This window comes from Rattus rattus, chromosome 9, assembly GCF_011064425.1.
Source record: "Rattus rattus isolate New Zealand chromosome 9, Rrattus_CSIRO_v1, whole genome shotgun sequence".
In the NCBI taxonomy this organism is placed as follows: domain Eukaryota; kingdom Metazoa; phylum Chordata; class Mammalia; order Rodentia; family Muridae; genus Rattus; species Rattus rattus.
In genome coordinates, this window is record NC_046162.1 from 37680138 (window position 1) to 37703283 (window position 23146).

Sequence of the window (23146 nt, forward strand, 5' to 3'; positions counted from 1 at the left end):
CGTGGACATGGACCCCAGTGGTGGTGGTGAAGGTCCCATCACTGACTGTGACATTGAACGAGTATCGGCCACGAGGCAGTCCTTGAGAGGCAATAATTTTGCCATCGGATGCCCCCACTGTGAAGTACCTGTCCAGGCCTCCCTCCTGCTCCAGGCTGTAGGTCAGCGTGTCCTGCGGGTCTCGGTCTGTGGCATGGATTTTACCTATCATGCCGCCCTGAAATTCCTCCTCCCCCTTTGTGATGGAGATTTCCAGTGGGAGGGTAGAGGGCGGGTAGCGGCTCTGCTCCGTGACGTGTACTCTGACCAACGTGGAAGATGATAAGGGCGGGAGGCCACTGTCTGACACCTGTGGGTAAGACAAACAGCATTGGTACCCAACAGTGGGCCCCGAGCCGCTTCCTAAATCCCTCCAAACAAACTTCAATGCGTGTGCAGGCACACATATGCACCGTGTGTGCAAGCAAACATATGCACGCATTTGTGTGTACATGCGTATGCTGACTGAGCCAGCTCTCCAGCACAGGTGAATCTGTTAGACCTCTTCCCTGCCGAGCCCTCTACCCCAACTCTGCCCCTAGACTCTGGCAAGTTGGCGGGTACCTCTGAGCAGTCTTCACACCCCTCCATGGCTGTGACCCTGCTGAGGAAGAGCCCCTCTGGGACTCCCCTTCCTACGTGATTAGAGTGGGAGTGTGAAGCCATTCTCTGGACGAGTTGAGAGCTTTCTGCGGTTGGGCCCTCTGTTGTGGTCAGGGGACAGGCAGGGTGAGTTACCAAGCATGTAAGAGGCTACCAGTTTGGACAAAGTGAAGAAAATAAAAAGACAAGAAGACAAGGTGAGGGACGGACTTAGGTCAGGTGGGAAAGAAGGCCTCTCTGGAGAAGGAAGAACAGGTAAGGGGTCCTGGGGTGCAAGGGGTCCTGGAAGAAGTGGACCGCTCGATTAAACAGGAAGACACTGGAGCAAATGCAGGAGCGTCTGGGCTGGCCTCCACACTGGGCTGAGGAAGGAGCACAAGACTGTGGCACAGCTGTGAGAAACTCACGAAGGCTTTAAACAAGGATGGAGTGACCTCCTTAGATAAGAGGGTCAGGGCTGGAGGGTAACCCAGTGCTTACGAGTGCTTGTGGCAAGCTGTCTTCTCAACACCCACAATGGGAGGCTCACCACTGCTTATCGAAACAAGGATATAAGCAAATATAAAAACCTAGGGTGATTGTTCAGCCTGGCTGGCTCAGGCTGGCTTAGCGTGTCCTCTGGGGTGGATCAGTTGTCACTGATGCTTAGCACTTCTGTCTGTACAAAATTCAAATGTTAAAACAAAATCCCCAATGTTTGTAAGTGAAGCCTTTTGGGAAATAAGATCAGGGTGGTGGAGTCTTCGCAATGACAATTATCGCCTTAAAGAAAACAGCCTTTTATTTTACGAGACAAGATCTAGCTATGTAGCTCAGGCTTGCCTCAAACATACAATCCTGCCGCCTCAGCCTCCCGAGTCTTGGGATTGCAGATGTGTGCAACCCCTTTGCTTTGTTTTAAAACATGGTCGTCTCATGTAACCCGTCTGTCCTGGAAGTTGCTTTCTGGCCTAGATTGACCTCATACTGATAATCCTCCTGCCTCGGCTTCCCTAGTACAAGGATTTATGAGACTGTTCCACTATTTCTGGCCACAGGACCCCAGTGCCCTTGTAAGCAGTCAGCCCTGGCCTGCGGGGTTTATGCAGGATGGGAAAAGGTCCCTCACCGGGGTCTGCCCACACTTTCATTCTGATCTCAGCCTCAGCCCCCAGAACTGTGAGAGGTCCGACTGTCCTACCTGTCCCACCTGTGCCATCCAGTTAAAATGGAGAGCATCATGCAATGAGTAATCCTCCTGCCCCGTGATGATTGACCAACTTTAGACTTCTATTTCCTTCCCTACATTACTTTCTATTTTCCAATCACAGGTCACTCTACACTCTTATCCAACTCAAGTCCTTGTCTATGTTATTCTTCCTGTCTGGAGTGCTCTCCTGCCCACTGTCCTCCAGGCCCCCACAGGTCTCCACCCAGATGTCACCAAAGTGACAAATATGAGTGTCCCCTGCCTTGAGTCTCTCATTACTTTATTTACCTATCTCAAGTCATAAGGTGTGACTCCCTCTCTATCTACTCATTGTTTATCTTCATACTCAGAATGGAATGCCGTAAGAAAAGGAGCTGTCACATCACATCCCCTGCTAAGGTTGTCCTCAGGTCTCCAAATGCATGTGCACGCACATGAATAGTTAAGCACATGTATACACAACACACACATACACTGACATACAGATATGTACCCACATGCACAAACAGACATACAGACATATATAAACAGACACACAGATACACACACATGCACATACTGACATACAGACACATATACAAACACAGACACACACATATGCTCACACGGACTTGTGCCCACATGCACACGCAGACACTTACACAGTCAGACAGACACACACAGAGACATACAGATACACACACATGCACACACACATGCATACACTGACATACAGATATGCACACACACAGACATATATACAAACAGACATAGATACACACACATACACAGAGACACATAGACAGACATACATACACACAGAGGCATACACACACACACACACACAGACATAAATACATAGACACACATAGACACACACATGCATACATGGACATACAGCATATAGACACATCACACACAGACACATATACAGACAGACACACAGAGGCATACAGACACACATACATGTACACACAGATGTACAGACACACACATACACCCATCCACTGCCAGGCACATATACACTCTGCATACTTCTTCCTCACAGCACCACCACGGTGTCTGCCAGCAGGCATCCTGTCCCCAAGCTATCACCATACACACGAGCTTGGACCCACACAGTACTCACCTCGATGTGAAGCTGATACCACTCCTGGGCCCTCTTGCTCAGGCTTGCAGCTGTCACCAGCCAGCCATCTGGAGTCACCCGGAACACAGACCCAGTGTTCCCCTCAGTGATCCGGAAGAAGTAGGGAGGCCCATTCTGTGGGGAGTCAGGATCATCCAGGATCAGCTGCAGGACTTTGATGCCAATGGGGGAGTTCTCCTGTGACAGAGAACAACAGTAAACCAGAGAGTGGTGTGAGCCCCAGCCCCACCGGTCCCTCCTTTGTGGTCCTATATTCTAGGGGCCGATGTTTATCCCTCTGCCCACAGACAAGGCCCAGGCTGAAAGCTGGCCTGGTAGTCTTCCTCAGTGTCCCTGAGTGCAGTACTGGGTCTTAGAAGGAGTCTTATACCAAAGGTCAAACCCTCCCTTATCCTTTAGAAGAGGCCATTGCTGTCCCCCACAGCTGATAGTTGCTAGTACTTAGAATCCACAGATGCAGGGTGATGGCACATCCATGTTGTAATCATTACTTTTTCAGTTAGAAGACAAAATGATGGGTTTCACTGTGACATTATATATGTATATATATATATGTGTGTGTGTGTGTGTGTATGTGTATGTGTATATGTATATGTATATGTGTGTATGTGTATATGTATATGTGTGTGTATGTGTATATGTATATGTGTGTATATGTGTGTACATGTGTGTACACATGCACACACATAAAATTTGACCTTATTTTTCTATACCTCCTCACTACCCTTCTAGTCTTTTCTAGAGCTTGTCTTAGCTACCTTGTGGGTTATTCTTTTTCCCACCCTTTATCCTCTATCAGAAGATAGGAGAGAAGGGATAGAGGAGAGAGAGAGAGAGAGAGAGAGAGAGAGAGAGAGAGAGAGAGAGAGAGATTCTTGAATCTAATTTCTTCTTGTTTCTTCTTTGAGCATGACTACTAACAGCACGGCCAACAACCACCCACCTATTGGGGCTCTAACATTTATACACCCTCTGAAAATTTCCCAGAATTTTCCTCGAATGTCACACAGTTGCAAAAACTATCTGCAGATGGCAAAATCATGCCTCTGCTAGAGCACGACGCAAATTATACTCTACTGCTGCAAAGCGGCCCTGTATCCCCATGCCTGGGATTAAAACAAAAACATATTCTTATATTTCTGTTTTTTTTTAAACCAAAACTCCAGAATTCTTACTACACCTTCCTTCCCCATCTCTCTGGTCTTCCTCCTCCCCAGATAGTCCTTTCTGCTCTTATAAATGTGTGTGTAAATATATGTGAACACAAATATACATATATGTACATATTTAGAACTGGACTCTATGTATGAGAGTTAACATGCAGTATGTCACTTTTCTTCCTCCATGTACCTGCATGTCTGAAATCTCTGAGGTGGACCCATCTTCTTCAATGGCAGGGGTGAATCCCAAATAGGACAGAATGATTGTCATATGAATGCCTAATGAGGATTCTTTTCAATCCCATAATCCACAACTTCCCCCCACCAGCACCAGCACTTCTTTGGTTCCCTGTGTTGCCTTTAGGGACAGCAGAGGAATGATCACAGCTGGTTGGGTGGGCTGACACCCCTGGGAAGCTCCTCCCATTGAGAGGGACACAAGAGGAAGGTGAGCTCAAGGTGTTCTTACCTGGACAGAAGTGCTGTAGTTGAGCTGGAAGAACCTGGGTGGGTTGTCATTAACATCAACCACTTCAACAGCCACTTCTGTGTCCTCATGCAATGGTGGCTGCCCACTGTCTGTGGCTCGGAGCCTCAGGGAGTAACTGGGGGTCTGTGACAAGATGCACACTGGAGAATTAGAGATGAGGCCCCCGGTGTCTGCCCCATGGTGTATTACCCACTCCCATGGCCCATTCATAGCGCTGGCACTGAGACGCTAGAATCAGACAGAAAGAGAGTATTTGCAACCCAGCCTCTCCTTATATGAGGCCTTGGGAAACAGATTTAACTGGGGGAAGGTAAAATCAGGTTGTACTTCCTAGGATGACTGTGCCCATCAAATGGTGAGATGGACCTAAAGCAACTAGCTAAGTGACTAATGCCAGTAACTGATGTCAGTCCATGGTAGCTGTCACTGGATTGATCCCATGTCAGCCCATCTCTCATCTCAGAATTCACAGAGGGATCATCCTGGGGACTCTCTGGACATTAGTATAGGGTGTGTTTGCCTTTTACCTTCTGGACCTGCCATAGGGCCGCACTTCTGCTCAGCCTGGACAAGACTCACCTGTTCCCAGTCCAGTGCCTTGGCCACCTGGAGCTTCCCTTTCTTGGGGTTGATGGTGAAGTGTCCAAGCTGGTTTCCTCCCACCAGGCTATAGGTAATGGCACTATTAACAGGTCCATCATCATCAGATGCTGACACCTGCAGTAGAGAGGAGAAACCATGAATGCAGGCACAAGAGTGACCAGAAAGGAATGGCAGCCCTGAAACGATGGCTATGCTCATATCTGAATGGCTGCCACTGAGTCGGTAGTCCCCACCCCAAGAGAACCTCAGTACACCATAGATACACTTGTTCACCTGTTTTCTCACAGTGACAAGGTACAGCAGAGTCAGTCTTGGGAGGCCAGGGTATGAGGAACATGCAAAATGATACACCTTAGAAAGTGTTGTGTCTGATGTTATATGATTCTAATCATGGTGGTCCTATTATGGGAATCTACTCATGGAAGTAGAGTGGGGTGATGCTCCAGGAAGGGTAGGAGAGGATTCAGGGGGCCTTGAAGGATGAGGAAGGGTTTGGGTACAGAAAGAATACTCCAGGCAGAGGACATGGTCTGGGCAAGGAAGTGTGAAGCCACGGGCGTATTCAAGAAGGAACATCTTGATATGCATTTGGGGCACAGGATCCACAAGGATGCAGAGGGAGAGACCAGAAGGGAGATGGAGAAGGATCCTGAAGAACTCAATATGAGCATGCTTCATGGAAAGAGGGAGCAGCTGTGCATTTAAATGCAAAGAAGTATAATATGACACACTCTTCGTCCCTGTTTCCCACCCACTGGCACTCCATGTCACTCTCTGTTAGAGGCATTGGTCCAAAGTCTAGAGTCAACCTCCTGTTTGCTCTCCTATTGAATACTGCCAGAGCTGTACCCCACCGAATCACTCTGATATTAACATGTGGCACAGTTTTGTTGAGAAGCTGCAAGTCATGGTCAAGTCTACAGAACGCCGGCTTGATAAGCCGCGCTATGCTTGTGATGACTGGGAACCCATGAGGGGAGTGAGGCAAGAGCCAACTTCAAAGCCCTCACCCCACAAAGAGTGAAGCTGGGGTCTTTACCGTCAAGATGACATCGCCCACAGCGGCGTTCTCTAAGACCCTCACAGTGTACAGGTCATGGGTGAATCGGGGGTGGTGTTCGTTGACATCGGTGACATTAATCACGATGGTGGTCACATCACTGAGGGAGGAAGAGCTTTTCCGGCTGCATTCAATGGACAGGAAGTACTTGGGGTTTGTCTCAAAATCCAGGCTCCCATTGACATACAGGATTCCTGAGGAGAGAAGAGGTGATGGTGGAAAAGCAGCTGGAACCTTAAGGCAGAGGCCTGAGGGTTTGGGGGAGAGCTCCTCTGCACTGGGTTACAGGGAAGACTGCATGAGATGGAGCAGTAGGATCCTTCCACGAGTCCCCGTGGGTATGGCTCAGGCGCCACAGTTAGGCGGATTGTGCTGCTTTTCCTCATGATCGTAATGGAAAATTCAGAGGTGCTAGGAATTTGGCTGGGAGTGGTTTTAGATAGGCAGCGAGTCCTGTGCTATCCGAACACTGGATTTCAGCAAGCGTTTGGTACAAGGAAGAAGAGAGGCTTGCCAAGCCTCCTGGAGTTTGGTCTGTGCTGAGACCAGGAAGCCATCAAGTGGGATAAGTGGATGGACCTCTGATATCCTGGAGGAAGTTCTAGATGAAAATATGGAGGAATAAGCTAGGTGCACATGGATAAAGGAGTCACTTTAAGGGTCTTTTAAGAACTGAGGAAGGTATCTATATAATCAAAGGATGTGGGGACAGGGAGGGGCTGTGTGGACGGATGCTCCCCTGCATGTGATAAACTTAGTATAACCCACAAATGAAGGCCTGAGGTGCCCTTGCCCATCTCACCTGTGTGAGCATCCAGTCGGAACTTCCCCTGCTCATTCCCTCCGGTGATGTGGTAACCAGTCTTCTCTGAGCCGGGACGTGTGAGGGTAGCCAGGTGTAGCACCTCCGTGTCTATTGGAGCATCCTCGGGCACCTGTGTGCTGTGCTCCGCGTTCAGGAAGATGGGAAGGTAGTCCTCCAGGCCCACTACGGAGACTGTAACAGTGCCCAATGTGGACAGTGGTATTGGGGTGCCTAGGTCTGAGGCACGGACCGTGAGCTCCACAGCTGAGCTTGATCTGACCTGCAGAGGCTTCTCCAGGCGAATCACTCCTGAGGTGGCATCAATGGAGAACTGGCCATCAGCAGAGTCCGTCAGTGAGTACACCACCTGAGCGTTGGCACCTGTGGAGTCCAGGGGTGAGAGTCACACTGAGGACATCCTACAGCAGGGCTTGGGACAGGCTCATAAAAGCTGCTGTGCCCAGGGTATGCCCAAAAATGAGAATATCTCGGGCAGCCACTCTAAGTCCTCACAAAACATTCTCAGGAGTTTGATGGGCTCATTCACAAACTAGGTGGCAACCTCCTATGTGCCTATAACTAATGTCAAAGTAAAAGGTTAAGAAAACAGGGCCGATAGGGAACTTGTTTGACAAAGTGCTTGTCACCCCAGCCTGGGGGCCTGAGTTTGATCCCCAGAATGCATGCAGAAAGCAAGGCATGATGGTGCGTGCTCTTAATCTTAGCACAGGAAGGGAGAGACCGGCAGATCTCTGGGACATGCTGACAAACCACCCTAGACTGACTGACTGACTCTATGCCAATGAAGGGACCCTGTCTTTAAAAGTAAATGGATGGCACCCAAGGAATGATGCCTAAGGTTGACTTCTGGTTTCTACACATATATGTGCACCCATATCATGAACATAAATGTGTGTGACAGGCTCCCCAGTCTAGCATCTCTGCCTTTAGATCGACTGTTCACCCTCCCTAGAATGCTGTTTCTTCAAAACTCTTGCCTCTTGCAATGTCAAGCTAAGATCTAGGAGGTATTCAATTTACATTGCTGGTAGAGCATGATTCTGCTTTATAATCATCATGGCCATCATCTCAAATTAATCTGGTTCCTTCGACCTCTAGAACATGTTTTAGCCTACCCAAATGATCGATGATTAAGTTTGACTTAGGAAAATGGACCACGTTAGTATGTTTCAGGATGGCAGATGCTGTAATTGGTACAACATGGTACAAACATACCACAATGGACCTAATTCACTGTGTGCTGTGGTTCGCATGTGACCTTTGTAGTTCATGTTTTGAAATCAGCCCCTAGTTCATGTGTGGCTGATGTCTGGAGGTCACTGATACTAGATAAGGTCATGAAAGTGGAGCTACAGGGCTGGCATTAGTGGCTTCATAGGAAGCAGAAGACAGACCCAAGGGGCTGGAGAGATGGCTCTGCTCTTCCAGAGGTCCTGAGTTCAAATCCTAGCAACCACATGGTGGCTTACAACCATCTGGGATCCAATGTCCTCTTCTTGTTTGTCTGAAGATAGCAACAGCGTACTCACATACATGAAATAAATTAAATTAAATTAAAAAAAAGAAGACAGACCCAAGATACTGTAGGTGTCCTTGATCTCCTCACAATGCCTTCTGTTATATTATCATACAACCAGAAGCCCTCCCCAGCTGCTGGTACCATGTTCTTTAACTTCCCAACTTCTATAACTGCAAGCCAGATAAACTTCTATTTTCTTTCTGGTATGTGCATATTTCTGTGTGTGCAGGTGTGCCTGCCTGCATGTATGTGCATGCACATCTGGAGGCTAGAAGTCAACCTTAGGTGTCACTTCTCAGGAGCCATTCATATGTTTTTCTGAGACAGGGTCTCTCACTGGTCTGGGTCTCACTGAAGCAGTTAGGCCAGCTGGCCAGCAAGCCTCAGGATCTTCCTGTCCCCTGCCCTTGGCCACCATTTGCATTACAAGCACCCACCCCTATGCCAAGCTTTCATACATGGGTGCTGGGGATGGAACTCAGGTCTTCATGCTCGACAGCGAGCCCTCTACCAAATGAGTGTCTCTCTAGTCCTGAACCTTACCTGTTCCTCACTAGTCACCTAGTCCATGGAATCCAATTACATCAACAGAAACCAGACTAAAAGACTTTGCAGATATCATACAGAAGAGAAACAATAAAAACAGTACCATTGAAATAAAAACTGTAGGCTTTGGGGCTAAGGATATAGCTCAGTGGTTGTGGTTTGAATGTGAAAAGGGTTTCCATAGGTTTGTGTGTCTGAACACTTGAGATCCAGCTTGTAGAGCTGTTTTGGAAGGGTGGATAATGTTTAGTAGAGTTCCCTAGAGGAAGTAGGTCACTAGAGGTGGATCTTAGGGTTTTATAACCTTGTTCCACTTCCTGAGTGTGGATACAGTGTGACAAGCCACACCACATGTCTTACTGCCATGGTGGATCTATCCATTCTCAACCCATCAGACAAAATGAATTGTCCTTTCCATACACTGTTATTGTCACAGTAACAAGAAAAGGAATCGATACAGTAGCAGACAGCTTACTTAGCCCACGGGTTCAAACCTCGGTACCTTAAAAAAAGTAAAATATTGAAACTGTTTCAATTTTACTGTCTAAAATTTGCTGAAAGGATTTTAATAAGCATAATGGACTTAGGGCCAAAAAAATTCTTTCTTAAATAAATTAATGAACTGAATGACTTCTTTGTAGATTTCTGATTAACTGTATTCAAAATGGCTTTGAGAAAGGAAGGCATTTGTGCTTCAGTGGCAACGTAAAGGTTGTTCAGGTCTAAACGGCAGAGGGAAAATGATTTGTGCCTGCCTCAGATGCCACTAAAGGCACTTGTCACAGCCTCAGGTGTATAGCTGTCCACAGATCTTTCTACTCGGGAGTGTCTGCAAACTCAACAAGGAGTTTTAGTCGGAGTCCACCCCAGAGGAAACAGAGACAATGCTTCACCCTAGCTGGACCTAATGTTGAGATGACTCACCAGAATAGGTGGCCACCAGTCCTTCACATACTCACCCTGGTCAGGGTCCCGGGCAAAGACCACAGCCACAGGGGTCTTAACTGTGGTGTTGTCGAAGACAGCCACAGCACAGTGACTGGGGAAGAACCTCGGAGCGTTATCATTCACATCCTCAATGTGGAGAGTCACCTCTGCCTGGCATGATTGGCCCCCTCCATCTGTTGCCTTAGCAACAAGGTTGTATACATCCTTCCTTTCCCGGTCCAGGACTGTGAGTGTGGTCAGCTCCCCTGCCAGGAGAAATGACAAAGGTTGAGCTTCCTTGAGAGGACATGTGTGCCCTCTAGAGAGCTACAGTGACAGTTCTGTCTATGTATATGCTGTCAGGGAAGAAGCCCAGTTGCATCCTTTAGCACCCACCTACCTTTCTAATTCTCCCACATCACTCCATGACCATCATCACCCATTTAAAGTCACCATTAATAAGATACAAATAGATTGATTTTTATAGGCCAATTAGGCAACTTTTTAAATTGGATGAAATATATATATATATATATATATATATATATATATATGGAGAGAGAGAGTGTGTAAATGATCAAAGCATTGCTGTTCATGTTCACATGTATGGCAAAAAATTTCAAGATATAAAACATAAATTTATTATATATAAATAATTAACCAAACAATAAAAATAGATGATGCATATATGGATGTGGTTGCACATGCCTTTAATCCCAGTAACTAGGGAGGAAGGGACAGGCATATCTCTGCGAGTTAGAGGACAGCCTGGTCTACATGGTGAGTTCCAGGACAGTTCAGCCTTTTTTGTTTGTTTCTTTGTTTGTTTTGTTTTGTTTTGTTTTGTTTGAGAAACTGTCTCAAAAAAAAAAAACCCAGAAAACGAATACATGTATAAAGATACTCTCTGAGGTATTATTTATAATAGTGGCATATTTAAATCATCCTATATGCTTTTCAAATAGCAATTGATTAATATGGTTTAGCCACATAGTAAAGTAATATCTGATGGTTAGTTTTAGTTATCAGTTGGACACAAACTGGAATCACCCGAGAAAAGAGTCTCAATTAGGGGCTGTCCACAAAAGTTTTGCCTAGGGTCATGTCTGTGGAGGATTTTCTTAAATTAACTGAGAAGAGACACGGCCTACAGTGGGAAGCACCATTCCCTAGGCAGGGGTTCCTGAACTGTGTCAGAGAATGGCTGAAGGCCAGCTTAGCACAAATGAACGTGTATGCATTCGTCTCTCTCTGCTCTTGACTGTAGATGTGCTGTGACTGGCTGTGTGAAGTTCCTGCCTTGACGTCCCACAGTGATGAACTGGAATATGGAGCTGAAATAGTAAGCCCTTCCTTTCCTCGTTTTCTTTGTGTCGGGGTACTTTCTCACAGCCACAGAAGTGAAACTAAGAAAGTATGGTCAGGAATCACTAAAAACAACTTTACGTTCTTCCTCACAAACACCTGCAAGCAATCACTAAGGGAGAACAGCAAATTATACATCAGAGAAGCGATTACGGAGAGGTTTTGGAGGTGCATGGGAAGGCAAGCTGGTTGGATACACCCTGAGTAGGCTTTGGTGAGGGATTATTGTGTAGGCTTTCTGGCTCCAGCTGGATACATACCTGTGGTGTTTTTTAATTTGTATACCGAGCGTGCATCACTTTCATATTCTGGAAAAAATGCCCAGTTTGTTTTTCTTTTAAGTCCTCGTGGGAAGTCCTGCAGCTGAGCAAACAGCAGCCGAAGGGAGACGAGCTTCCCAAATCACTCAACATGCTGGACTGGGGTCAGGAAGGACAATGTGGTCTCTGATCCACCCAGACAGCTTCCTGGGACACGGTTGTCACTGCCACCCCTCACCTCCCCTCTTCCCCCTCCCTGCTCAGGAATCTCTGAGTCACCTATGGAGCTATGGATTCAAGCCAAGGGTTGGCAGCTGGTCCCTGTGCCTGGCTGCCTCCAGCCACCTGCTTCCCACAGCAAGCAGCAGGACAGGGTCTTACCTGGGGGCATTGCTCGTCCCTACCTCTCTCTCCATAGTCCTCCACCCTTCTGCCTTGGCATGGCTATTCCCAGTTCACCCCTCAGGGCCTTCCACTTTCTAGCTCTGTTTGGTCCCTTGCTGGTCTTATGACAATTTGTCCCATCTACTGAGTTCTTCCTTAGCCCAGTTCAGGCTTCCAGGAGCTTTATTGCTTGTGGTGTTTACTGAAGTCTTTGGCACCAGTATCCCCGCTTGCCATGTGCAAATCTTGAGATTGCACCAACTTTGGCCCTTGTTAGTCTGAACCCTCCATTGACTTGAAAGGGCATCTGTCCGTCCGTCTTCAGGGCATCATCCTCTGTTCTCTCTCTCCCCACTCTGTATACTCCGTCATGTGTCCTCTTCCCCAAATACGACCCTTGAAGGGACACTCTCCCTCTACTTTCTTTGTCTTTCTCTACCTTCCCTGTTTGCTCGACTAACTCCTGAGTGAGCTCAAGCCCAAACATAATGGCATATCCTCAAAGAGTTTTATTTCACCCTGCTCCTAAGCCTAAGTCAACTTCTGTCAACATTGCTGTCTCCTCTCTACCAGCCTCCTCCTCCTCTTCTATGTTTGTTTGTTGGAGGATTAGATCTCATACTATAGCCCAGGCTAGTCTCGAGCTCACTATGTAACCCAGGCTGGCCCTAAACTCTTGATACTCTTCACTGAGATTACAGGTGTGAACCTTTCATTGCTCCTAACTCAGCACAGTGCAAGCCACTGACTCAGCCTGGAAACCCCCAGGATTATAAAGAACTGGGTCTAAACTCATCCATCCTTTTCTTATGTCCCCAGCTGCTGGCATCTGCTAATGGGCAGACATGTGGATGAGTGAGTGCTGTGACTGGCTATGTGAAGTTCCTGCTTCAACCATGGCACGGGCACAGGTTCTTGGCTTCATCCCACATCTCAGAGATTTACCTGTGTGAGGGTCCAGCTTGAATTCCTGGGCCCCGGGTCCATGCAGAGAGTATGTGATCTGAGCATTGGTGTCCATGTCCACATCTATGGCAGAAACTTTCAAGATGAAATGTCCCGGGGTGACATCCTCACGGACCTTGCCAGTGTAGAGAAGCTGAAGACAGAAAGGTGAACAGGAGTCTGAGGCAGAGTGTTTAGATCCAGAAGTGGGGGCGGAGAAGACGGGGGGAGGGGCGGGGAAGGGCGAGAAGTGACTCAAGTGAAAACATACAGAGACAAGGAGGCAAGGAACGGAGTGAAGATGGAGACAGAGGTGGGGTAAGATGAGAGACCACCTGGGGTGGTTCATCCGGGTAATCCCAGCATCAGTATTCGGAAAATACAGGCAGGAGGATCCAGAGCTCAAGTTCGTTTTGGCTTCATAGTGAATTTAAGGCCACCCTGGGTTGCATCACTTTCTGGTTGGTTTATGTGTTTGTTTCTTTGTTTTTAAACAGATACATAAGAAAAATGGAGATTAAAAGCCAGAGGCCTGAAGAGATGGCTCAGTGGGTAAATATGCCTGCTATGTAATCCTAGAGCCCGAGACTTATCCCTGGAATCCATGTATGGGTGAAAGGAAAGAACTGACTTCACCATGTTGTCCTGTGGCCCCCACATGAACACCCTCCCACCTCCCATTGCATCACACACACAGCACAGCAATAAGGAACAGAATAGTTATTTTTAAAGCCAGAGGAGAGAGCTGAGGAGACAGCTCAATGGGTAAAGTTCCTGTCACAAAAGCATGAGGACTGAGTTTGGATCCCCAGAGCCCACATAAAATGTAGGGAGGGGGCTCCTGTAACTTTAGCATTGGGGAGGGGGGGTTGGAGGTTGGTGGATTCCTCAAGGTCACTAAGGTCAGTGATCTGTCCTGGGAATATGAGTAGGGGGGTGATCAATGAGCTTCAGGTTTACTGAGTAGCCCTGTCTCCAAAAATAAAGGTGGAATGTGAGGGAGTAAGGCCCTTATACACACACACACACACACACACACACACACACACACACACACACACACACGACACGTACATAAAACGAATAAACAAACACAACAGGTCATCAGAGGAATGACAGAGAATAAGTCAGAATATGGCCTACGAGCAGCCACCATTGAGAAGTTAATGTCCAGGAACATTGGAAGGACCCACTTGGAGGGGGTCATTAGAAAGGAGCAGAGGCTGAGGCAAATTCAGGCAGTGGATGATGCAGAGGCTCAGGCCAAGCCCTGCCAGTTCCATTCCTCCTCTGTTTTAAGGCCAGGCTGCCAAGGTCACCTCCCTGCTCATAGTTCCAGGACAGACCACTAGCCTTTAAGGCAGAGCCAGATTTCAGTGGCTCTACCATCTGCCCTGCCCTTCCCTCCCTCCCCTGCAGGGCAACCTGGGGCTGGGTACTGGAAAACAGCTGGAGCCTTCGAGAATGTGGTGTCCCTTTGAAATTCTAGCTTGCACCAATGTAGTACAGGCAAGCGTGGACTCTGGGCATTCTCTGGGCGGACACATTACGCCCAGCTGTACTTTGGGGTACTGGAACTCAGATCTCTCTTCCCTGGTTTTGATGATGTTATGGGCTGTCTTGGGAAAGGCTAGGCTGACCTGATCCTGTCCTCTCCTTATGTAAAAGAAGAGGGGAGTGGTAACCAAGATCAAATGGGAAAGAGCAAAGAGATGGCCACCTTTCACCACCCCACCAAATAAATCTGTCTTTTGGAGATCACTCAAAAATCTGTCCATCTGGACTCCATGCTTACAAATGTCCCAGGCTCTCTTCTGCTGTGCTTTATGTGACAGAAGAGAGAGATGAAAGAAAAGTGACAGGGCGTGTACATTCATGTGCGCTTCATGGTGCCATCTGTGCATTTGTGTGTGCCAGTAAGTTAAAGTGTGCACATATGCAAGAACAGACATGGATAGAGTTGCATGAAATACACATGTGCACAGTGGCAGATGTGGTAAGCAAATGAGGCATCTGTGTAGGTATGTGCTTATGTGTACACCCACACCTTATTTTTGCAAGTATTTGTGTCTATGTGGAGAGGTTGTAGCTGACCTCTGGGCACATGTGTATCTGTATGTATAAGTATGCATTGATGTATCTACCATGACTAGCTAGATTTTCAGTAGACATGAATTATTCTAAGTTGCAATGTTATAAAACTAAAATGTTTACATTTTAAGCTTTTTTGCTTTGTTTTATTTTGTTGTTTTGTTTGTTTGTTTGCTGTTGTTGTTGAGGTAAAGTCTCTCTGTGCCTTGGATGTCCTGCAACTCACTCTGTAAACCAGGCTGGCCTCAAACTCACAGAAATCTGTCCACCTCTGCCTCCTGAGTGCTGGGATTAAAGGCATGTGAGACCACATCTGGCCAGTTTTTATTTAAAACAAAATTTGGAATAGTGGAAATTCTTCTAACTGTTAAAAACCAGCTATTGTTTTTAAAAATACATTTAGAGGGAAAATTCTCTGGCTATTTTATTGCATTTATTTGTGTGTGCATATGTGCGTGTCCATGTGTGCTCCATCAATTATGTGTAGAGGTCAGAGGACGACTTTCAAGAGTTGGTCCTCTCCTTGCACCATTTGTGTCCTGGGATGAAACTTAGGTTGTCAGCTTGGCAACAGATGGGCCTGCTACCTCTGGGTGTGTGTTGCAAAGATGTGGCCTTTGTATGATGTGTTAAGAGATGGCATGTACCATAGTTCCTGAAGAGTTTGTGTGTTGATATGGCTGGGAGCAAGAAGATGCCCAGAATGGTTCCTGCCTATGGGTAGCAGTCTAAGGTCTGTTCAGAAGATGCCAAGAAAGGTGGACAGTAATGACCAATGAGGGTTTGTCTCTATTCAGGAGAATAGAGACCTTCTCCCAACCTTCCTTGCCTCCACTTCCCTAGACAATACCATGAGGACTCACCTGTGAGCACTGCGGGCTGTTATCGTTGATGTCCAGGACGAAGACCTCCACGGGGACCGAAGCCTGGAACTTGCCATCTGATGCTGTGACTCTGAGTAGATACTTGGCTATGTGCTCTCGGTCCAGAGTCTTCCTTGAGGAGATTCTCCATTCATCCCCAACTTGACTGATGCTAAACTGACCCAGGGGGTCTCCCTCTAAAAAGGAGGGATGCAGCTATCAGGAACCAAGAACAGGAATAAACTGGGCTCTGTGTCCTAGGAGGCGGCACCCCTGACTCGTCTTTCAGGATTACTGGGGAAGGCAGAATTTTCATCCCTGAACTAGGGACTCACAATTCTATATTGAGTCTATTTTGCAAAGTTTGGAAACCTCTCCTGACTTTGTTTTTTTTTTTTAATCATTCATTTAATGTTCATGGGTACACTGTAGCTTCTTTAGACACACCAAAAGAGGGCATCGGATCCCATTACAGATGGTTGTGAGCCACCATGTGGTTACCAGGATTTGAACTCAGGACCTATGGAAGAGCACAGTCAGATCTTTTAACTGCTGAACCATCTCTCCAGCCTGAAGATTGATTTATTTACTTATTATATATAAGTACACTGTAGCTGTCTTTAGACACCCCAAAAGAGGGCATCAGATCCCCTTACAGATGGTTGTGAGCCACCAGGTGGGTGCTGGGATTTGAACTCAGGACCTCTGGAAGAGCAGCCAGTGCTCTTAACTGCTGAGCCACCTCTCCAGCCGCTCTCCTGACTTTCAGGTGAGATGATTACTATAAAAAAGAAGTACAAACATGGCTGGCAGGAGGAACAAGGCTCCTATTTCTTGTGATGATCAGGAAGCCTTGAGGGAAGTCAGGGAGAGGTAAATTCTAGATATGTGTCAGAAATGTCTAGGCTGTGCCTCGACGCTTCAGCAGAGTGGGGAAAGAGTTCCACATTAATTCTAGGGCTTAATACACAACTAAAGGCACACACTAAGCAAAGGGCATGTGATCATCTCCCAACAAGGGTGTGGAAAGGTGAAGTCTCCCTCAGACTCTAAGATTTTCCCATGATTATGTTCTCATAAGAACTGACTGTCACCCTCCATTACTCTCTTATTCTTGGGGTTTCAAGACTGGTGTTGTCAAGTGCCTGATATCACAAGACTAGAATCAACCATTTTTTTCTGACCATTTCAAGTGGTTCTGACCCCGTCTGTCTCAGGGAGTCTGAGGTTTCCGTTGGAACTTCAAACACTTCAGTGCTCCCCTCGACAGCTGTATTGGCAGAACAAGCCATGCTTATGGGACAGGGTGGGGGACATAATGCTGGGAGTGAGAAGAAAGGCTTGTTCTGTGTGAAGGGTCATCTCCATTTTCATCTTGGCTGACTCTAGAGCCACCTGAGGAACACCCCTCTGTGTGTGTCTGTGAAAGCATTTCCACAGAGGTTTAACTGGGGGTGGAAAACCTTCCCTGAATGTGGGCAGCACCAGCCCATGGGCCGTGGGCCTGGATTGAGTAAAAAAGAATGTAAGTGGAGGGCCAACATTTGTCTCTCTGGATACGGTGCGAGCAGATGCCTCACATTCTACTGTCCTGTCTTCCTGCCACAGTAGATTACGTCCCTTTTCAAGCCAAGAGCCAAGATAAGCCTGTCCTTACTCCTGTTGCTTTGATCAGTTATTTTTGCCATAGCAATGAGGGATGTGACTAATACTCTGGGTGAAGAACCCTCCCTCAAACTTGCCCTGGGCACGATGCAAAGACAGGCATAAAGACAGGCAGCTGCTAGAATTTTATGAGTCACAACTGCTGAACACCTCCAGAAGACAGCCAACAGTAAGTAGTGTGGTAGTTTGAATGAGAATGGCCCCATAGGCTCATATACTTGGATGTTTAATCAGGGAGCAAAACTGTTTGGGAAGGACTAGGAGGTGTGGCTTTATTGGATGTGGTGCTTTGAGATTTCAAACATTCACATCAGGCCCAGTCTCTCTATGCCTGCTACCTGCAGATCAGAATGTGAAGCTCTCAGATACTGTTCCAGTGTTGTGCTGTCTGCTTTACACCATGACGACCATGGACTAACCTTCTCAAACCGTAAGCAAGCCCCCAGTTAAATGTTTTCATTTATAGGAGTTGCCTTAGTCACTGGGTCTCTGCACAGCAATAAAATAGTGACCAAGACAAGCAGGTATAGTATGTATGCTCCTTTGATTCTATCTCCTCACCTAAAGGAATAATTATTACCTCTTTGCAAAGTACATCCTAATTTATAGGCAACTTTAGGAGTTTCCCCAAGTTGGGTTTTCTCAGTATCCCCATAAGGTGGATGAGAACAAAGATGCCAAGTGTCAAAATGGAACCACTGAGATCCTAGGGGAACAAGTGACTAAATGTGTCCCCTTCGTCTCAGAGTGCCTTCCTCTAGGCTTTCTCAATGCCTTCAATCCATGATAAGCATCCTTACCTGTGATATAGCAGGTGACCTGCCTATTCTGCTCAGAGATGTCAGCATCCAAAGTCTTCAGTGTAGCCACAAGTTCACCAGGCTCATTGTTCTCCACCACGGAGCCTCTATAGTCTTCGGAAGCAAACCGAGGGGGGTTGTCATTCTCGTCTGTGATGGAGACCTCAACCAGGGCCTGAGAAGACAGCTGGATGGTCTGTCCATGATCAAAGGCCACCACGTGGAAACGGTATGTCTGCTGAGTCTCACAGTCGAGTTCTCGGAGTGTGGTGATCCAGCCGCTCTCACCGTCAACAGCAAAGAGTTCGTGGATGTTGCTACCAGGCTCCACTGACAGCCTGTAGCTCACCTGTCCATCACTTCCAGTGTCCTGGTCATTGGCAGTCACCTGAATGACTGTGGTCCCTCCTGGCATATTCTCCGTGAGGAAAGCCTTATATGGATCAGCCTCAAACACAGGCCTATTGTCATTGACATCTTCCACTTGAATGTTGACAGAGACCAATGACACCAGGTCAGTATCCTCATGAGGGCAATGTGCCATCAGGTCAATCTGGTACCATTTAGTGGACTCATGATCCATGGCTTTCCTCACTTTTAGGACTCCCGTGTCTTGGTCCAAGGAGAAGACATCATCACTGTTGCTCTCTGGAGTGGTACCCTGAACCAGACTGTAGATGATCGGATCTTGAGCAGCTACTGCCTTCACAGACCCAATTTCAGAGCCTTCTGGAAGGTCTTCAGGTGCAGAGAAAGTATACAGAGGTTCAGAAAACTTGGGCAAAGGGATTTCATTAGGAACCACTTGCAGCCGTACTGGTACCAGAGAGTCCCAGTGAGGAGGACCACCATCCTGGGCTTTGATGTTGAAGTCAACAGCCCTGTTTTCCAGTCCCACCAGGCTCTCCTTCACCTTGACCACACCGGTGGTGGGGTTGACTTCAATGATCTCTTCTGCAAGGTCCTCGGTTGAGTCTACCGAGTAGGTAACGTCTGCATTCCGACCTTCGTCTGCATCGTAAGCCAGCACCTGGATAATGGGGGAGTCTCTGCTGACATTGGATGGGATGGACACAGTGTACCCGGATGCTTTGAATTGTGGGGCATTGTCATTTTCATCAGTGAGAATGATCTTCACGGTGCAGAAGGCCACTTTCCCTCCTCCGTCCCTTGCCATGACCTTAATAGCAATCACCCTTTCCGTTGAATTTTCCCGGTCCAGTTTCTGAAGGGTGGTGATCTGACCACGGGGATTTATGAAGAACCTTTCCCCAGCTAGTTTATTGATGATGGTGTAGTCCACTGTTCCATAGGGACCACTGTCTTTGTCTATGGCTAGCAGCTCAATCACCTTTGTCCCCACCTTTGCATTCTCAGCTAATTCAGCTTCATAGACGTTTTGCTGGAACTCCGGACTATACTTGTTGGCATTGGTAGTGTTGATATATACTGGCACCGTTGCTCGGAAGACCCCATCAGAAGCACCAACTCTCAAGTTGTAAGATGAGTCCAGCTGCTTTTTGCAAAGGTTGAACATAGAAATGATTCCCGATGTGCTATTGATGGAGAAATGTCGGTCCTGGTTGCCAGAAAGAATCAGGTACTCCAGGCGGGAGGTGTCCCCGATATCGGGGTCAAGAGCTTGAACTTTTAGAACTAGGTGGCCACAGGTTGCTAGCTCACTGACGTTGGCTTCGTACTGAGGTTCTCTGAACTCTGGGGGATTATCATTGATGTCTGACACATTGACAACCACAAGTGTTTCACCAGTGAGGGGGGGATCTCCTTTATCCATGGCCCTGACCTTCACACGAAAGTGTTGGTGAGCCTCATAGTCCAGCTCTTGGATGGTGAATATCTCCCCAGTGCTCCCATTGATCCGGAAGAACTTAGAAACATCTGAACCATCCTCTACAATCTGATAGGAGACATCTTGGTTCTGTCCTGAGTCTTGGTCAGAAGCCAACAGTTGAATTACAGGAGTCTGAGCAGGTGAGCCCTCGGAAACCGAAGTGGTATAGACCAACTGGGAAAAAGTGGGAGGGTTATCATTGATGTCCTCAACTAAGACTTCCACTGTGGCTTCAGAAAAGGACCCCAGAGCCGTGTCTGTGGCTCTCACTGTGAACACATGTTTGTTCTTTGACTCATAGTCCAGGGGTCCTGTCACTGTAAGGACACCAGTTTTAAAGTCAGTGGTAAACAACATCAAAGGCTCTTCCTCTACAATGTTATAGATGAGCCTCAGGCCCTCTGGACTCCGGGCCTGTGTGTGAAGAATCGGGGTATAGAGTGTGATATTTTCAGGGACTTTCACTTTGTAGTATGGACTCTGAAACAATGGGTTGGATTTATTTCTGACGGTAACGTGTACCTCCACTTCAGTTTGGAGGGGTGGAATACCTGAATCTCGAGCAATGACTCTGAGGTGATACTTATTCAAAGCTTGATAATCAAAGGGTTTCTTGAGTGATATGTCCCCAACATAGGGGTCAATCCGGAAATAGGCATAATCTTCTGCAAACCCATATGTGACGGTCCCGTTGGCTCCCAAATCCTTATCAGTGGCAGATACCTGAAAGAGGACGTCCCCAGGTTCAGTGCCATCTTGGATGACTGTATAGTAGGGCAGATGCTGAAACTCAGGGATGTTGTCATTGACATCTTCCACAGAGACCCTGACAAGAGCCTGAGCCACCCGCTGAGGGACCCGGTTATCCCTCACCTCCACTGCCACTTCATGAGTGTCCTGCTGCTCCCGATCAAATGTCCCTCCTCTGGTTTGCAGCACACCTGCTGACTTGATCATGTGAAATAAGTCTGTGCCATTCAAGAGGAAGTAGGAAAGGGTGTCATTCAAATGGTTTCCATGGACACCAAGAATTACCAGTGCCTTTCTGTGTGGTGTATTCTCCGTCACTCTTGCCCTGTAGACATCCTGATCAAACTGTAAGCTTTTATCGAGGACTTGGGTCAAAGATATTTTTACCACTGCGGTATCATGATACAGACCATCAGAAGCCCTAATACTGAACTTCTGAAAAAGCCTGAGAGTACCAGGATTAACCACAGATATTTGGCCTGTGATGGGGTGAATGGTAACAGCTTCATCAGCGTTGCTGGTTTTGATGCTATAGGTGACTCTCGAGTCATTATCCTCAGCCTGCACTGTGAGGAGGTCCATGCCAGGGTGGATGGGTTCCACCACCGCCACTTCGTATATCTGCTCTGAGAACCTGGGAGGAGAGTCATTCACATCTCGGACATGGATGATGACCTTGGCAGATCTGGGTGCAAATAAGATGGGTGTCCCTTGGTCATGGACATAGATGTTGAATTGGAACAAGGGTGTGTCCTCGAAATCCAGCTCTGATGTAGTAGTTAAGGTTCCCATGCTGGGGTCAATTTTGAAAAACTTTAAGGCCTCCGGTTCCAAGATTTTGTAGACCAACAAGGAATTAGCTTCCCGGTCACTGTCTGAGGCACGGATGACCAAGGGGCTGTTGTCTTCCCCCAGGATCAGGCTGTGCAGAGGAGCCGCCTCACTGATGTGCCCCACAAAAGTTGGCTTCCCGAATGCAGGAGGATTGTCATTCTCATCGATGATGTAGACCAGCACCACCACCTCTGTGAACACGCCTGCCATGTTGCTGCCCCGGATTCTCAGTTGGTACGACGGAACTTTCTCATGGTCTAAGCGTTTCTGAGTGGAGATGAGGCCGGAGTAGGAGTTCATGGAGAATACACTGTCCTTGTTCCCTTCTCTTAGCTCATAGGTGACTTCAGAGGAGCTGCCAGCAGAGATGAGGAGGATCGGAGAGCCGATGGGGACCGATTCCGGGATCTCTATGAAATACTCATCCTTTGAAAAAACGGGAACACTGCTGTCGGAGGGGTGGACATGAATGACCACCATAGCCAGGTCATGCCGCCGTGGGGAGCCTTGGTCTTCTGCCTTCACGGTCAATGCATGCCTGGTGAGATGGACATGATGAAGTCTCTGAGCGACTGTGATGATGCCCAGGAGGGAGTCAATGTTGAAGAAACCGTCACTGTTCCCTGGAACAGAGAATCGGACAAACTGAAGTTTGCTACACCCTCAAGACACACCAGCCAGGCTTCTATGTCAGTCGAGAGGCCAAGGTACCGAACAGGGACGATATACGATCTGCATCCCAGTCACCCTGGGTTTAGTGTATCACGTTAGAGCAAACGCACGCTACACAGCTCTGAGTGTCACCCTGCATAGTTGCTGTCTAAATAAAAGTGTCAGCCACTGGAACGTCTCTGGGATACAACTTGATGGCTACAAAGAAGTCATCCATAAGCCTTTGAAGCCAAGAAATGGGACCTATACTTTGCAAGGAAAGCATGCTTCACCCTCAAGTTCCTTGGCGCCCTTTGTAGGCAGAACCTCTGTTGTATGGTAGAGCATTCTGGGGCATCCCTTGACTTGCTTTTGATAGCTCTGCTTACATAGTTATCAGGTGGGTCTGCAAACACGGAGTCAGGCTGCCAACACTGACAGGGACCTTAAAAGCCACTCTCTTCTCTTCATAGCCTCCTATTAGAAAGTCTCTCACCACGCCTGAAAAGTGAATAAGATGAGTGGGGAGGAAATGTGCAGAGTGCCCAGAGCCACGGGCTTCTACACCAGCACTTCCCACCACACCCTATCCCCT

The 23146-nt window shown here is 47.5% G+C and overlaps 1 protein-coding gene across 1 annotated transcript in view; it reads right to left on the reverse strand.

Annotated features, from left to right (window-relative positions):
* The window catches only part of Fat2 (FAT atypical cadherin 2), a 65764-nt gene that overhangs the window by 11900 nt on the left and 30718 nt on the right, over positions 1–23146 (reverse strand). The window contains exons 11-20 of the mRNA XM_032912167.1: positions 18465–22523; positions 16000–16196; positions 13046–13199; positions 10124–10357; positions 7076–7459; positions 6253–6467; positions 5190–5327; positions 4590–4733; positions 2940–3137; positions 1–349 (exon numbers count right to left, since the gene is read on the reverse strand). The exon at positions 1–349 is cut by the window's left edge and continues 462 nt beyond it. Coding sequence (XP_032768058.1) covers positions 1–349; positions 2940–3137; positions 4590–4733; positions 5190–5327; positions 6253–6467; positions 7076–7459; positions 10124–10357; positions 13046–13199; positions 16000–16196; positions 18465–22523 — 6072 coding nt within the window. The remainder of the gene's footprint in view (positions 350–2939; positions 3138–4589; positions 4734–5189; positions 5328–6252; positions 6468–7075; positions 7460–10123; positions 10358–13045; positions 13200–15999; positions 16197–18464; positions 22524–23146) is intronic.